Below are 18,463 nucleotides of genomic sequence, written 5' to 3'. Positions count from 1 at the left end.
GGATTTTGTCAAACTATATTATTTTGGTGTTATTTTGGTTACACTTGATTGAAGTGTTTGCTTTATATTTTGCTTGTGTATGAACACATTTTGGAATGATGAAACTATATTGTTTTGGTGTTATTTTGGTCATACTTGATTGAAATATTTTAGCATGTTTTATTTTTTTATTATATTATTATTTTGTGTTATATTATTTTATATAGGTACAATGTCACATTCGAGCATGTATAAAGGTAGTGACATAGACAAAGAAGAAATAGGTGACGAAGAATTTTATGAAGCCATGTAAACATGTGTAATGGCAATGCATGCATTAATGCATGTGTTGATTTAGTTTTTAGTTATGATACGTAATGAACAAATTAAACATCCATTAAATCGACAACGAATTACTAACATGGGAAATGAATATATACAATGAGCATTAAACGATGATCATGCAATATTTTGACAAGTTTATAGGATGTATCCAGATGTGTTTCAAAAGTTATGTGCAATTCTTAAAGAAAAAAACACTTCTAGAGGATATACGATATATTTGTGTTGAAGAAATAATTGCATCATTCCTATAAATTGTTGGTCAGAATACTTGATATTGTGTAATTTGTAACATATTTGGCCGATCACAATTTACTACAAGTGAAAATTTTTACAAGATTTTGAAGGCTTTGAATACGATAGCACCTACTTTGATGGCTAAACCATAATCAATTTTTCCAGCTAAAATTAGAGAATGCACAACATTCTTTCCTTTCTTCAAGGAATGTACTAATTATCTTACAATAAAAATTATAATTAAATTTGACACTACTATATTTATATTTTTCATACAATGAAGTGTTGTATATGCTAAATTTTGGGATTGCATTGGAGTTATTGACGGGAAACGTATTCCAGTAATTGTGAGAGGGCGAGATGTAGGCAGTTATCGTAATCGTCATGAAAAAATATCACAAAATGTATTAGCCGCTTGTAATTTTGATTTGGAGTTCATGTACGTTCTTAGTGGGTGGGAGGGCCCAGCTCATGATACTAAGCTACTAAATGATGCTATAACAAGGAGGAATGGACTTAAAGTGGCTCAAGGTAAGTGCTTATTTTTTAAATAATAATAATAATTTATTATACTAATATTATATATATTGCATATATAATTAGGTAAATATTTTTTGGTGGGTTGTGGATTTTCTAATCGATGCCAATTTTTAGCTCCATTTCAAGGTGTAAGATAACAGCTATAAGATTTTGTAGGTCAAGGTAATAACCCTGAAAATAAGAAAGAATTGTTCAATTTTCATTATGTATCTTTAAGGAATGTGATCAAGAGAATATTTAGTATTTTTAAATCAAGGTTCACAATTTTTAAGTCAGGACCTCCATTTTTATTTAAGCCACAACTAAAACTTGTGTTAGCATGTGTAACACTACATAAGTTTCTTCCCAAAGAATGTCATTCTGATGAATTTCTAATTGAACTAATGGATGAAACTTCATCTTCAACATTATCTGTTAATGAAGATCATAATTTTGAGTCTATTATTCAAACCCAAGAGCAAGAGCGAGAAGATGCTAATGCTTGGAAGATTATGGATATGTGGATGAATGCTATTTTGGAAGACATGATATTATAGAGAGTTATTATTATTATTTATCCATATATTGTTGTTTTTTATTTTTTTTGTTTTGACTCATTCTAAATTTGAATATATGAAAAAAAATCTTGAACTTTTAATGTTAAAAATCCATGAAATTCTGCATAGCTCTGCAGAATTTATTAAAATCCTGACTTAAAAGTCTTGCAGAATCTTGCAAAGTCTTAAAAGTCATAAAAATCCTACAAAGTTTTTTAAAATCTGTAAGACTTTTTTCAACTAAAAAAGTCCTTTAAAATTCTAATCTAATACACCCCCCTTACATTTTGAGTAGTGGTGGTGGTCAAACCCAGACCAAATTTAATGGTGCTATAAGCAGTATGAGTAACTCTTTTGCTTGTTCCATCAAACCCAGAAGACCCTTTGAGATTTTAAGAAGAAATCAATGCAGAGCACATCACTCTCAATTTAACTCACCCAAATGAGAAAATGATCATCAAGGTGAGACTATGAAAATTGACCAAAGATAAAAGGTAATAAAATAAAATTTCTAAATATTACTAAAAAAACAAAGGTACATGGAGATAATCACATATAAAATTAAGAAGAATCAAATGTGATATCTTAAAAGAGATATAATAATATTCCAATTGGATGAGAGTTAGTGTCAAATTAGACTAGAGTTTCCTAGTTGTGGCTCAATAACCTTGAATATAGATGTACCCTTGTAACATAAGAACGAGAGAAAGTAGAGACGGTATCTAAAATGGTCAATTAAGACCCTCTCAAACGAGAAGGGTTTTCTTATGATTGCAAAAAATTGTTCCAAAAGTAAAGGTTTAGGGGTAGAAACAATTGAAGTTAAGGTTCTCCATTTTTCATATTTAGATGATGAAAATTTCAAGTCAGTCCATTTTCTCCAATTTTTCGTTAAATGAATCTATATTTATTTAAGTAAAAATGGTCATATTCTCAAGAAAAATGGCAAGAAATCAATGTAAAATAGAATTCATTATATATTTGCTTGTTAATTCTTAAAGCCTCTTTATTTACGTAGATGTTAGCATTCTCTAACAAAGTCATAACCAATGTACATTGAATTTGTAACCATTATTTTCTCAAAACATCACTATGTATGATGGTTGTCAGTAATTATCCAATTTGATAGAGTTTAAGCACAAGGAAGAATAGAAGATTGAGAAACACTCATTTTATTATTGAGTTGCAAAACAACAACAGGAATTTGTATTACAGAGGAAATAAAACAAAATAGAAGTTACAAAGAAGAAAGGGAAACACCACAAAGAGATAGTCAGAGAAAAGAGGTTACATATTACATCCTCTCCCCTACCCCATTCTCTCTCTACACTAATATACTAATTATTCTCTAAACCTTGAAACGTTGACTGTGCCTAGCCAACTGTTGGCTATTCTCAACCACTGCAGTTTTGGTACCTATCAAGCCAATATCTTCAGTTGTTACATTACCCTCCCTATCAGGAATAACCTTGCCTATAAGGTCAGCTCATTCAATCAAAGGAATCGAAATATGTTGTGCCGACAAGTCACCGCTACAAGCTTTCAACACAAACACATGAAAAACAAGATGTATTTTGGCATGTGAAGGAAGCTCTAGTAGATAAGCGATAGTGCTAATCCCCCACATTAAAATAAAGTTCAGTCCAATGACGACTGGCATAAAATTTCATACATTGTTATGCCTTGAGAAAATTTTGCTTGAGTTCAACTAGCAACATGTCACGCTGCTTAAGAAGTGCACGAACATCCGTAAGAGTGCCATCATTAATAGATAACGAAATGATGCTGGGTGAATCTCTTCCATAAAGTACCTTAAATGGCGTCATTCAAATGGAGGTATGAAAGGATGTGTTATACCAAAACTCTGCCCAAGGCAGGAAAGATCCCCATTTATGAGCATGCTCAGATACAAAATAACGTAAATACATCTCCAAGCAATTGTTTACTGCCTCTGATTTACCATCAGTTTGTGAATAGTAAGTAGAAATCATTTTGAATGAGGTGCCTTGAAGTTTAAAAAATGTTTCCAAAAAGCACTAGTAAAAACCTTATCGCGATTTGTGACAATGAACTAAGGAACACCATGCAATTTAACAACGGTAGTCAGAAAAACTTAAGCCACCTGAACAATAGTAAAAAAGGATCGCAATGGAGTAAAATACGTATATTTAGACAAATGGTCTGACCACCACAAATATAACAATGTACCCTTGAGAAATGGGTAAGCTTGTAATAAAATCGATCGCAATATCATCCCAAACTCTCTTAGGAATAGGCAAAGGACTAAGCAAACCTACTGGTGAAGTCTGAATCTGTTTTGCTCGCTGGCACACCTGACAAGTGCTAACAAATTTGCAGATATCCGTTTGCATTCCATCTCAAAAATAATAACCAACAATACGTGAAAAAGTACATATGAATCCAGCATGACTGCAATTCTGGAAGAATGAAATTCCTGCAAAATAATATTAATAATTGAACAATTTTCTGCTGGGATAACCAAACAATTGTTGTGATACAATAGACCATCATGCACAACATGATGTGGATAAGTGTGTGGATCTTCTTGAAATTGTTTTAAGAAATTTTACAGTGAAGAAGATTTGGAAACAACAACTCGAATGTTATTCAAAAGCGAAGAGGATGGAAAAGACAGTGCCATATGAAAAGAGCATGGCAAAGTGATGAATCCACATTTTACTAAATTTTTATACATCATTTATTACCTTTTATAGAAAAGAATAGACTTAGATAGTGTAAATAAGATGAATATTCCAATTAGGCTAAATAATATAGGTTTCTTAGTTTTTAGTTAATTTACATTGATTTATATAGTTTATTTACATGTTTTGATCATTTGAATAATGTGGCAGGAATCCCCAAGCTTATTTTGAAGAGATTTTGAGGAATTTGAGGTGAAAGTAACTACTTTCAAAATTGATAGTGACAACTACAGCAAGCCATTTCCAGCAAAGGGACCAAAGTGATCACTTTCAAAGCTTAAAGTGACAACTAAAGCAACCCAAAATCCACTAAACCTGCGCGTGGTTACTATGAATATTCATAGTAATCATTCCAGAGCATGTAGAATTGAAGGTGCTGCGCGTAGTTACTATCAAAATTCATAGTGACAACTCCAGAGAGTCCAAAATGTTCCAGTACTGCGCGTGATTACTATGAATATTCATAGTAATCACTCCAGAGAGGCAAAACCCAACTGATGTTGTGCGTATTTACTATGAAAGAATGAGAGTAACTACTTTGGAGGGCGCCAGCTTTAGTATAAATAGATTTTTACCAAATTAGGGTAGAGGGTTCTGACGTTTTTTGAACCTTTTCTCTTCTTTACTAAAGCCAGGATATTTTCCAGAGCTTAGGGCAACCTTGGGTGACAGCCAAGGGTCTAACCTAGGGTTTGGTTTCTCATTTCTCTTGCTTTTACATTAATGTTAATGAATTTTCTGCATTTCCCAATTGCATTTTTTACCCCCATTTCCATGGAGGGCTAAACTTTGTGTAATTCTTAGTAAGTTCACATAGATTCTTGAGTTCCTTGAATTTAATGATAATATAATTCCTTTCTTCTCATGAATTACTTCTTCCTTGTCTCTTGAATTGAATTAATGATGAATAAGGGGGGTATTGCTTAATTAACCCTAATTCGTTTAAGGAGATTCTAAATTAGGGATTGCTTAATCCTAGATTTAATTCTAAGGTTGCATAACTTTGGGATGAGAGATTAGAGCCTAACAAATTGCATAATTTCGTTGGGATCATAAGGTTGATTTTCGCTTGTTAAATTAACCTAATTCATGGGAGAGAGGATGAATGTTAAATCTTGAGTGGCATGAGGATAGAATCTTTGTGGATGAACTAAGGATTGTTGCTTTCTATTGTTTAAATTAATTAAACTCGTTTGTTGGTTACTCTTTATTTTGATTTGAAACCACAAAACCCCCCATTTTAATTGCTTGTTCAATTAATGTCTTCAACATGTTTAATGAAGATTAATAGCCAATGTTCACGGGAGACAATCTAGGGTAACCCTAGTACTACATTAAATTGTTTAAATTTTGATGAGGATTTGTGACAAATTTTTTTAAACACAAAAACACGCTTCATCACAAAGCATCTGCAGCTCTATTATTAGAGCTCGGTTTATATTCAATTGCGTAAGAATAACCCAAGAGTTTTGGCAACCAATTCTCTTACTTCGGAGTATGAATTGTTTGGTCCTAAAGATGTCGTAAGCTCTTTTGATTGGTGCGAATGACGAAATGATGACCAAACAAATAGTGATGGAATTTAGCAACAGCTTCCGTAATAGCATACAATTCTCAAGCATAAGGAAATTGCTTCTGCATCTTGCTTGAAATTTTCTTTGAAAAATAAGCAATAGGATGTCCATCCTGAGTCAAAACCACACCTATACCTAAACCGGAAGCAACAGTTTCCAAAATAAAAGACTTAGTTGGAAGAGCAAATACCAGAGCCTGCAACAAGGTAGATTTCAATGCTTGAAAGATAGTCTATGTTATGGAAATTCATAGAAATACTAACTAGCAAGCACACTAGGTAGTTGTAGCAAGTAATAAAATTTGAAAATCAATATAAGCTCCAAATATTGTCCATAAAGATCTTATTTTTAATTACCACTTCACAATTTAACAATTAGTTAAGCCACACAATTCTTTTGGAAGGTTTGTAACATGTAAAAGTAAGAAATAGGAACATTAAAAGGTAATAAACTTGCTGTAAAAATAGAGTAAAAATTTTGTATTAAAAATGCTATATGGAAAATAGTTAGAAATTACTTCACCAGATTTTCAATTGCAATATAATCATGTTTTAAACTCTTGAGAATTTTAATTGATTGATAATCAATTTCACTTCTTTAATCAAAGGAGAATTCCTTACTTCATTGATCCTAATACCTAATTAAACCTCCTTAATTCCTTAGGTGAAATTTAATCAAATACTGCATTAAGTTCTAAAAATTATAGGATTACTAGATCATGATACTTATTCATAAGATCTTAATAACCTGGGCATATGATTCAGGTCTGAGAAATAAACTCAATTTATATTGTTGAAGATTCCTTTAAGTTCAATTGAATGAATGATTAGTTTACAACTGCATTAAGAACAGAATCATATATTCAATTCAATTAAAATCTCAAGATCTAAATCTACAATTACATCACGATATCAAATCTGGATCCATAGATCCCCAACCAAAAAGGTTTAGAACAACATTACAATGAAAGAAGGAGAAGTAAGAGAAGAAGAAGACAAAAAACAGAAGAACATCTTCCAAAACCCAATCTTCAAACTAATTCATCTAACAATGAAGCTTGAAAGTCACTCCCAATCTCTCTCTTTCACTTCCTTTGCAAGTTAAAACAGTTACAAAGTGAAAAATAACAAAAATGAACCAAAGTATCTTTTTCTAAACCTCTAACTTCTATTTATAATGTTTTTTCCGTCTTTTTCCTTTCCACACATTAATCTCTGAGAGTTATAGCATAAAAGGTCTTCTGGAAGCTTCTATAACTAAATTAGGAACTCAAATCGTCCAAAGTTGACATTTAGAAGTGATATTCAAAATTCTATTACTTTTGCATAGACACTTTAAGTGATAAGAGTGTCCACACGCAAGTGTTCTATATGGAAAAGTCTCACGCGTAGCTACTCTCAGCGCTTGGAGTGGCTACGCGCTTACTACGTAGCTACTCTAATCACTTAGAGTGGACAAACGCACTGTGCATAATTGAATTAGCCTTGGGCATAGCTACTTTAAACGCTTAGCGTGAACACGTGCTTACTGCGTAGCTACTTTGAACACTTAGAGTTGCTACTCTCTTGGTCTTCATGAATTTTCTTCTTCAAAGTCTTAACTCTATGCACTCAAAGTGGTTATGCTCTACACATAACACTTGATTCTTCATCTTTTAAGCTTAATTCCTCTACTTTCTTCACTTCAATCTTCAACTCAAATTCTCAGCTCAAACTTCTGCACAAGAATTAAGTCATTTTAAGTCAAATTGTTCAGAATTGGACTAAAAATCTAAAATCTAAAATTCTAAACTATTTACACAATTATGAATATTGATGCAATTTTTATGATATTTCTAAGTTTACTTAGTACTTTACTACTTATTTATTAACAAAACTATATTAAAAAAATATGATAAAATGTAGATTTATCAGTCTATGCAGTAATGTTCCACATAAAATGATCTTTTTGCAACAAATCAGTCAATGGGCCTACAATGGAAGCATAATTTTTGATGAAGCGTTTGTAATAACCAAATAATCCCAAAAATACGCGTAACTGAGTCATTGTAGTTGGAATCGACCATACATGCACTACCTCAATTTTGGAGGGATCCATTTGAACACCGTTATGAGACACAATATGTCCAAGATAGTCAACCTAAGACCGACCAAAAGAGCACTTAGTTTTGAATAAAATTGATTTTGTTGTAAACATTGAAGAACAACAGATAAGTGCTCTAAATGAAGAATCCAAGTAGAATTGCAAATTAATATATAAAAAAAAAGACCAACACAAATTTATGCAGAAAAGGGCGTCATTCATAACTGTCTAAAAAGTTGTTAGTGCATTGGTGAGACCAAATGACATGACAAGCCACTCATAATGACCATTGTGAGTACGAAAATCAGTTTTATGGCGATCTTCTTGACAAACCAAAAGTTGATGATAACCAAACCTGAGATCCAGTTTGAAAAAAAAATACAGAACCTCACAACTCATCAAGCAATTCATCAGTAGTGGGAATCGGAAAAAAGTCCTTTATCGTGATGGCATCCAAAGCATGATAGTGGGTACAAAAATGCCAAGATCGATCATGTTTCTTAACCAACAATACAAGAGCAGAGAATGGAGAAATAATTGGCTAAATGATCCCTTGTTGAAGCATCTCATTAACCATACATTCAATCTCAGCTTTTTGAGCAAAAGGATAATGATATGGTTTGACTTCAACAGCAGAAACACCATCCTGAAGAGGAATGGCATGATCTTGTGGATGCGGTGGAGGAAGCCTCGTTGGAACTTGAAAAACTGAAGTGAACCTGTGTAGAATTGATAATAAATCTGAAGGCAATTCCAAAGGAAGTTCTACCGCAGCAGCAATGATGATCTCCGGTGAAGGGTCAGAATACAGAAGATATAACTCAGAAATCTTGTCTGACATATAACATCTTCTCAAATGATTAAAATGGGAATAATAAGGCACAGACGGTGAATCCCCCTGCAAAGTAATAAACTTGTCACCAAAGAAAAATTTAACACAACCAACACTATAATCTGCAATATGAGGTCCAAGTGTGGCCAACCAAGAAGCACCAATCACAACTTTAGAGCCACTCACAGCCAAAACATAAAGTGCAATTGTAATAGTATGACCAGAAATTGATACTGCTAAATCTGGAATGAACCTCTCTGTCTGGAGAAAATACCCATCACCAACCATGACCTTAAGATTGGGACTTGGCTGAACAGGAAGATGCAAAGAATTATCCAACCTTGGTTGAATGAAACTATCTGAACTTCCCAGCAATAGAACCTTGAAAATATAAAGTAGCTTTGCTCGGAGAACCACGAAAAGCATGCAAAGATAAATGGTGCAAAGCGGCATTGCCAGGTGAAGATTCCTTAAGGGCAATGATGGAGGATCCTTTTTGAGTTCAAAAATCATCAACTGTTTATTGGGGCATCGATTATTCCATGTATATTTTTCTTCACAAGTGAAACACAAACCTTTTTCCCTGCGTAATTGTTGCTCGGCTAGAGAAATACAACGTATCTGAGGTGACGGTTTTATGGCTGGGGTAGTAGAAGCAGCAGTAACGCAAAAGAATTCTGTGAAGACGAAACGCCTGTTGGGGAAAACCAAACACAAGAACACAATTATCTAAAGTGAACAGTGGAAACAATTCCCCAAACTTGCAAGAACCTGTGAGGAGCAACAATAATAACAAATGGCAGCAACAAACACAAGGACACAGAGAATTATTTACGTGGGAAAATCCTCTCAATGTGAGAAGTAAAAGCCCACGGGCTCAAGCCAGTCAATCAAGCTACACTATAATCAAATGAGGTTACAAGAGAGTCTCAAAATACTGCACAAATTTGTGCAAACAACCAGCTAATACAACCAAGCAATAAAGCCTAACCAAAGAGAGAAAATCTCACAAAATAGGGCTTCTGTTCATACACGATTTCTCTCAGCCAAACCCTAAAAACGACGATCCCAGCGGTTAGAACGAAGAACTATACGTCTGCGAACTTATATCAAAGTTTCAGCTCAATCCAACGGTTGAATAAGGAGAAATAACGATTTCTATGCGGCTGGTCTGTGCAGAGTCACCAAAAACAGGGCTTCTGTGCGAAGACAATTTCTCCAACTTCAGACCTCTAATCGACAATCCGAACGGTTAGAACAAAGAACACCGTGTTATGAATCTGCTGTAAAATTTTCAGCCCGATCCAACGGTAAAATAATCTGATATCAGAGAAATGGAGTAGCTAGTCTAGAGCTTCTTTCTTCCCTCACTTCCCTTCTCTCTTTTGATGTCTCTCTCCAAAATACACAATGCACCGGATGCAAGAAAAAACCTTTCAATTTTTGACTTCTCTCACCCACTCTTCTGACTTCTCACTCCCCTCAATTATGTGAAAAATTGTGCTTAAAATTTAGACTTTTGGACACATAGTTGGGAGTCCAACCCAACAATTTTCCCCCTCACAACTATATGGAGGTGACCGTCAATCCGGCGATCTCACAACAGTACTCAAACTTCCCTCTTGGTAGTGCCTTAGTTATCATATCAACACTATTATCATCAGTATGAACTTTAGCCAACTCCAACAGTTTAGCATCCAAAACATCACGTATCCAATGATACCTTACATCAATATGTTTGGATCTAGAATGGAAAGTTGGATTTTTACCAAGATGGATAGCACTTTGATTGTCATAGAGCAACAAGTATTTGTCCTACACAAAACCAAGCTCTTGCAAGAATTTCTTCGCCCATAGCAACTCTTTGCACGCTTCAGTAAGTGCAATGAACTCTGCCTCTGTGGTAGACAACGCTACATACTTTTGCAGTCTTGACTGCCAAGCTATAGCTCCCCCTGCAAATTTAATCATATAGCCTGAAGTAGACCTCCTGGAATCAATGTCTCCAGTCATATCTGAGTCTGAGTAACCTACCAAAGTAGGTTTATCACCTCCAAAACAAAGCCTCAAACTACTAGTACCACGAAGATACCTCAAAATCCATTACACAGCTTTCCAATGCTCTCTACCTGGATTTGACAGAAATCTACTGACTGTACCAACAACATGTGCAATATCTGGTCTTGTACATACCATTGCATACATCAAACTACCCACTGCAGATGCATAAGGAACTCTGCTCATGTCTATCTTCTCAGCTTCATTTGAAGGACTCTGTTTAACACTCAGCTTAAAATGAGCCGCAAGAGGAGTGCTCACAGCTTTAGCATTTTTCATTTGGAATCTTTGTAACACATTCTCAATGTAGTGCACCTGTGATAGCCAAAGTTTATTCTCTTTCCTATCACGAGTGATTCTTATACCAAGAATCTTTTTAGCAGCTCTCATGTCTTTCATGGCAAATGACTCGCCTAGTTGCTTCTTTAACCTGTTAATCCTGGAAACATTTTTTCCAATAATAAGCATGTCATCAACATACAATAACAGGATAATGAAGTCATCATCAGGAAACTTCTGAACAAAGACACAATGGTCAGAGGTAGTCTTCTTGTAGCCTTGATCAAGCATAAAGGACTCAAACTTTTTATACCATTGTCTCAGAGCCTGCTTTAAACCATATAAACTCTTTCTCAACCTGCACACATAGTCTTCCTTACCTTTAACAAGAAAACCATCAGGTTGCTTCATATAGATCTCTTCCTCCAAATTACCATGAAGGAAAGTTGTCTTCACATCCATTTGTTCAACCTCCAAATCAAAAGTAGCAGCTAAACTTAGTACTGTTCTGATGGATGACATCTTCACCACAGGTGAGAAAATCTCATTAAAATCAACACCCTTTCTCTGTCTGAAACCTTTCAACACTAATCTGGCTTTGTACCTTGGAGATGTAGAATTATTGTCTTGTTTCACCTTGAAAATCCACTTGTTCTCTAAGGCCCTCTTGTCCTTAGGCAACTTCACCAAGTCATAAGTGTGATTATCATGCAAGGATTTCATCTCATCCTGCATTGCATCTAGCCACTTTTTCTTTTCTTCACTCTCAATAGCCTCTTCAAAACATTCAGGTTCTCCATCATCAGTCAACAACACATAATCTTTAAGATCGTACCTTTTAGATGGTTGTTTCGGCCTATTAGACCTTCTGGGTGGAACTAGTGGTTGTTCTGGTGCATCATCAAGATCATCATCATGTTCCCCTTGATCACCATCAATCGGAACCTCTAATCTATCTCCAACCTGCTGGTCATCAACATCACCATGTTGCTCTTCATTCTGAGAATTAGTCTCAGCATGATCCAGATTGTCAACAGGCAACCATATTGGATTATCATAAGTTAGATTACTATCTTTCTTGGGTGTATTCTTTTCCACTTTGTCAATATCTTCAATGGTTTGATCTTCCATGAACTGCACATCACGACTTCTAACAATCTTCTTCTCAATAAGATCATATAACTTGTAGCCAAATTCATCCTGACAATAACCAATAAAGATACATTGCCTTGTCTTCGCATCCAACTTGGATCTTTCATCCTTTGGAACATGAACATAGGCCTTGCAACCGAAGACACGCAAATGATCATAGCTCACATTCTTGCCAAACCAAATTTTGTCTGGCACTTCAGTCTTCAAGGCAACTGCAGGACTAAGATTAATAACATGCACTGCCGTAAGCAAAGCCTCACCCCAGAAATGATTAGGCAACTTTGCTTCAGAAAGCATACACCTAACTCTTTCAACCAAGGTCCTGTTCATCCTTTCAGCTAAACCATTCAGCTGAGGAGTTTTAGGAGGAGTCTTTTCATGTCTAATACCCTGCTGCCTATAATAAACATCAAAGGGTCCACAGTACTCACCACTCAGTACGAATGCATTTCAGCTTCTTGCCAGACTGCCTCTCAACCAAAGCATGAAATTCTTTGAATTTTTCAAGCACTTGGTCTTTTCTCTGCAATACATAGACCCATAGCTTCCTGGAACAATCATCAATAAAAGTAACAAAGTAAAGTGCACCACTAAATGACTTTACCTTTAATGGGCCACAAACATCAGAATGTACCAGTTTAAGCAATTCTGACTTCCTGGAGGGAGGATGCTTCTTGAAGGATACTCTGGTTTGTTTACCAACCATGCAATGAGAACATTTCTCCAACTCTGCATTCTTTAATCCTGAAAGAGCATCCCTTTTAGCTAAGCAATTAAGCCCATTTTCACTGATATGACCAAGCCTTCGGTGCCACAAAGATGACTCCATGTACATAGCATTCACACTCTCTTTAGCAAGCAAAGCTTTAGTCCAATACAGTTTAGAATGTTTCTCCCCTCTGGCCACAATCAAGTTACCTTTGGTGAGTTTCCACTTTCCAGAACCAAAGTGACTGTCATAACCACAATCATCAAGCAAAGGCACATATATCAGATTAAAGCAAACATCAGGAGCATGTTTGACTCCTCTAAGTAATAACTGCACTCCCATGTTGGTTTGCAAGCAAACATCACCAACACCAATCACCTTAGACACACTATCATTACCCATCTTTAACACTCCAAAATCACCAGAAGTGTAAGATGTGAAGAACTCCTTCCTTGGTGTAACATGCAGTGTAGCACCGCTATCAACTATCCACATACTCTCATCAGATACAAGATTAACAGACTCATAGTCACAAAGAAGAACAAGGTCATCACCTCTAGTAGTAGTGACACGATCATCATCATTATGATCCTTCTCTTTCTGCTTGCCCTTCTTGCCTTTGTTCTCCTTTTTCCAAAGAAAACAATTCTTCTGGATGTGCCCTATTTTGTGACAGTAATAACACTCCACATTCTTGTATCTTGACTTGGACTTACTCCTGCTCTTTTCTCTACCACCCTTCGGTTCCTTTTTCTTGCTTCTCCCCCTATTTTCTGTGAAAAACACCTCAGACTGAGATGAAGAACCCTGTGTCTTCCTTCTCATCTCTTCATTAAGAGCACCACTCTTTTCCATTTGCAAAGAAACAACGCCATTAGGAGCTGAGTTTGTAATTGAAACCCGAAATGTCTCCCAAGACTCAGGTAGAGTATTCAATAGCCATAGTCCCAAAACCTCATCATCAAAGTTGATACCCATTCCAGACAATTGATCTAGGAGCCCTTGAAATTCATTCAAGTGATCTGAAATAGAAGAACTTTCCCTGTACCTCAAATTCATCAGACAATTCAACAAATACAATTTATTGTTCCCTGACTTAGAAGCATACAAGGACTCAATCTTTTCCCACAAAGTTCTAGCATATGTCTCATTAGCAATGTGATTATATACATTGTCTTCTACAAATTGGCGAATAAAACTACATATCTGCTGATGCTCAAAAGTCCATTCTTCATCAGACATATTTTTCGGCCTCTGAGTAGTAAAGACTGGAAGATGCAATTTCTTCACAAACAACAAGTCTTTCATCTTGCCCTTCCACAAATGATAATTAGTACCATTCAAAGCTACCATTTTTGTATTTGCCTCCATCATTCAAGCAAGTAAAATAATCCCAAAACCAAAGCCCAAAGAGCTCTGATACCACTCTGTTGGGGAAAACCAAACACAAGAACACAATTATCTAAAGTGAGCAGCGGAAACAATTCCCCAAACTTGCAAGAACCTGTGAGGAGTAACAACAATAACAAATGGCAGCAACAAACACAATGACACAGAGAATTATTTACGTGGGAAAATCCTCTCAATATGAGAAGTAAAAACCCACGGGCTCAAGCCAGTCAATCAAGCTACACTATAATCAAATGAGGTTACAAGAGAGTCTCAAAATACTGCACAGATTCGTGCAAACAACCAGCTAATACAACCAAGCAATAAAGCCTAACCAAAGAGAGAAAATCTCACAAAATAGAGCTGTTGTTCATACACGATTTCTCTCAGACAAACCCTCCAATCGACGATCCCAGCGGTCAGAACGAATAACTATACGTCTGGGAACTTCTATCAAAGTTTCAGCTCAATCCAACGGTTGAATAAGGAGAAATAACGATTTCTATGCGGCTGGTCTGTGCAGAGTCACCAAAAATAGGGCTTCTGTGCGAAGACAATATCTCCAACTTCAGATCTCCAATCGACAATCCGAACGGTCAGAACACAGATCACCGTGTTATGAATCTGCTATAAAATTTTCAGCCCGATCTAACGGTGAACTAATTGGATATCAGAGAAATAGAGTAGCTGGTCTGGAGCTTCTTTCTTCCCTCACTTCCCTTCTCTCTTTTGATGTCTCTCTCCAAAATACACAATGCACCGGATGCAAGAAAAAACCTTTCAATTTTTGACTTCTCTCACCCACTCTTCTGACTTCTCACTCCCTTCAATTATGTGAAAAATTGTGCTTAAAATCTGAACTTTTGGACACATAGTTGGGAGTCCAACACAACAACGCCCCCTTTTGATAACGTAGAAGCGCCTAAGTTAAAGTTGGATTTATCAACAGTAGGCTTGTTGTGCAAAACTGAGAGGCCCAAAGTGTTTTTTTTCGTCAAACAAACGCGTCAATGAAACAGCCTTAAGTAGTGCGACAAATTGGATCCTTCAACCCACTAATAAAACAATCCAACAAGGCTTCTGGTGTGATCCCTTCACTCTGATTAGCCAATAACACAAATTCATTATAATAATCAGAGACGGAGGATGTTTGGGCCAATTTAAATAGTTTCGTACGAGCACTATCGAATGGTGAAGGACCAAACTGAGCCTCAATTGTCGATACTAGATCACACCACGTCGAAAGTTAGTTAGCATGCTGTAACATCTGGAACCATGGTACAACTAGCCCTTGAAAATGTACCACTGCGATTGTTAAACGATCCGCGTCTGTGTTATAATAAGCAAAATACTGTTCATCCTTAAAGAGTCAATCGAGTTGATCGGTTCCGTCAAATTTTGGAAAATCAAGCTTGGCATGTTGCATTTGTAAAGGAGGAACAAATGGAATAACTGGTAGTCGAAGAAGAAGAGTTCACCGCACCAATAGACAGATTCCCAAAAAAAGATGAAATGTTGAGTGTAAGTTGTGTTGTAATCGTACGTAGAGATATGAAAATACAGAATAAGCAAACTGCACTATGTTTATTAAAGAATAAGTTTGGCTATTTTATAGCCGTACATAAGAGAAATGAAAAGTGACAAATAAACTACTTATGCGCATAAAACGCACTACTTCCTAAAACTGAGGTGGACTTGAAACTAATGCAACAGAAATATGAAAACGTGGAACCACTAACAAATCCTCCCTTAAACTGAATGTTAGCAATCAGTTTATATCAGATTCAGCACATAGTCCTAGTGACCTTCTTAGTGTTAAAAAGGTATCCAATTTGAGAGGTTTGGTCATAATATCAGCCACTTGTTCTTGTGTCCCACAATGTATCATCTTAATAGTTCCAGTTTTTACAAGGTTTCGAAGGAAATGAAATCGGACGTCAATATGTTTACAACGCCCATGCATTACTGGATTCCTTGATAGCTTAATAGCAGAACTACTATCACAATGAATTACAGTAGTTTGGCTTTGCACTCTACACAATTTTTCCAACACCCTTTTCAACCAAACAGCTTGACAAGCACATGATGTTGCACCTATAAATTCTGCCTCAGTAGTTGATAGACTCACAATTGGTTGTTTCTTTGATGACCACGAAATGGCAGCTGAACATAATAAGAACACATAACCCGAAGTGCTTTTCCTATCATCCAAATCCCCTGCATAATCACTGTCCGTATAAGCAAGAAGTTCACTGTTTCCTCCCTTTTTGTAGAAAATGCCAAATTCAGTTGTTCCTCTTAAATATCTCAGGACTCTTTTAGCTGCCAGTAAATGTAGCTCAGTAGGATTCTCCATGAACCTGCTAATTAAGCTTATCACAAACATCATATCAGGCCGAGTGGAGGTTAGATACATAAGACTTCCCACAATTTGTTTGTAGTAAGTCTTATCCACCTTAACACCAATATTGTCCTTTGAGAGTTTAGCACCAGGAACAATTGGGTTTTGAACTGGATTGCTTTTATCCATTCCAAACCGTTGTAGTATTGCTAATGCATATTTCTTTTGACATAAGAAAATGCCATTTGTTCGTTGCATAACTTCAAGACCCAAAAAATATCTCATTTTACCAAGATCTGTCATGGCAAATTCATGTTCCATGGAGCTTTTGAAATTTGCAAACATCAACTCATCATTACCAGTAAAGATAAGGTCATCAACATATAGACTAACAACTAATATTGTACCTTCTTTTGCTTTCTTCACAAAGAGAGTATACTCATAGTCACACTTCTCAAATCCTTTATTCAAAAAATATGCTTCTATGCGGCTATACCAAGCACGAGGTGCTTGCTTAAGTCCGTAAAGAGCTTTCTTCAGCTTGTACACTTTATTCTCAACCCCTTTTTGTTCATAACCACAAGGTTGGTCTACATACACGGTTTCATCTAGTTCTCCATGTAAGAATGCAGACTTCACATCTAGCTGATAGAGTGTCCATCCCTTTTGAGCTGCAATTGCTACTACTAAGCGAATGGTCTCCATGCGGGCTACTGGTGCAAATACTTCAGTGTAGTCTACCCCATACTCTTGTGCATATCCCTTTACTACAAGTCTGGCTTTATATTTATCCACCTCACCATTCTCTTTGAATTTGGTTTTATAAATCCACTTCACACCAACCTTCTTGGCACCGTCAGGTAAGTCCACTAATTCCCATGTGTCATTTCTGTTTATTGCTTCCATCTTTTCATCCATGGCTTTCCTCCATTTTGAAATCTGTACGGCAGCATCAAAGTGTGTGGGATCATTGTCACCGGTTGTAGATAGAGCCATATTCGCTTCTGGACTGTCTTCAAAGAATTCTGCACCAGTTTCGTAGTCTGCCATCCAGAAAGGTGGTCTCCGAGATCGTTGCAACGTGGGAGTATCTTCTGCTGTCATAGAATCAGAGGAATTATTATATTCATTAACCAATTCATGATGTACCTGTTGTGCTGCATCTGGCGTTGTGTCTTCAACCTCATCCTTGTGTTCTTCATTTTTGACAACATCTTCTTTATCTCCCTATTCTAAATCACATGAGATGGCTGCAACATATTGTGTATCCCAATCCCAACTTTTATCTTCATCAAAGACAACGTCTCGGCTGATAATGATTTTCTTTGAAATCGGATTATACAATTTGTAAGCCTTTGAGACTTCACTGACTCCCAACAAAACACAACTTTGACTTTTATCATCTAACTTGGTACGCGTAGCATCTGGTACATGAACATGTGAAAGGCAGCCAAAGATGCGAAAATACTTGACTGAAGGTTTGACTCCACTCCAAGCTTCTTCGGGCGTTTGATTCTTCACTGCTAATGTGGGACTTCGATTTAAGATGTGTACAGACCAAGCGGCAGCTTCAGCCCAAAAAGATTTGGGCATCTTCTTCTCTGAGAGCATGCTTCGAACTATGTTCATAATGGTCCGGTTCTTACGTTCTGCGATCCCATTTTGTTGTGGAGTGTATGCAGTTGTCAGT

At 36.2% G+C, this 18,463-nt stretch overlaps 1 protein-coding gene across 1 annotated transcript; it reads left to right on the top strand.

Moving 5' to 3' along the window:
- Positions 1-211: 211 nt before the first annotated feature.
- On the top strand, positions 212-1,634 carry LOC113859635. The gene is made up of 3 exons (XM_027492356.1): positions 212-288; positions 842-1,089; positions 1,450-1,634. The coding sequence occupies exons 1-3, from the start codon at positions 212-214 to the stop codon at positions 1,632-1,634; spliced, it is 510 nt and encodes a 169-aa protein (XP_027348157.1).
- Positions 1,635-18,463: the final 16,829 nt, after the last annotated feature.

This window comes from Abrus precatorius, unplaced genomic scaffold, assembly GCF_003935025.1.
Source record: "Abrus precatorius isolate BTA unplaced genomic scaffold, Abrus_2018 Scaffold2, whole genome shotgun sequence".
NCBI classification, from domain to species: Eukaryota; Viridiplantae; Streptophyta; class Magnoliopsida; order Fabales; family Fabaceae; genus Abrus; species Abrus precatorius.
Note: the sequence above shows the minus strand (reverse complement) of the source record. Positions and strands in the feature narration are given on the sequence as shown.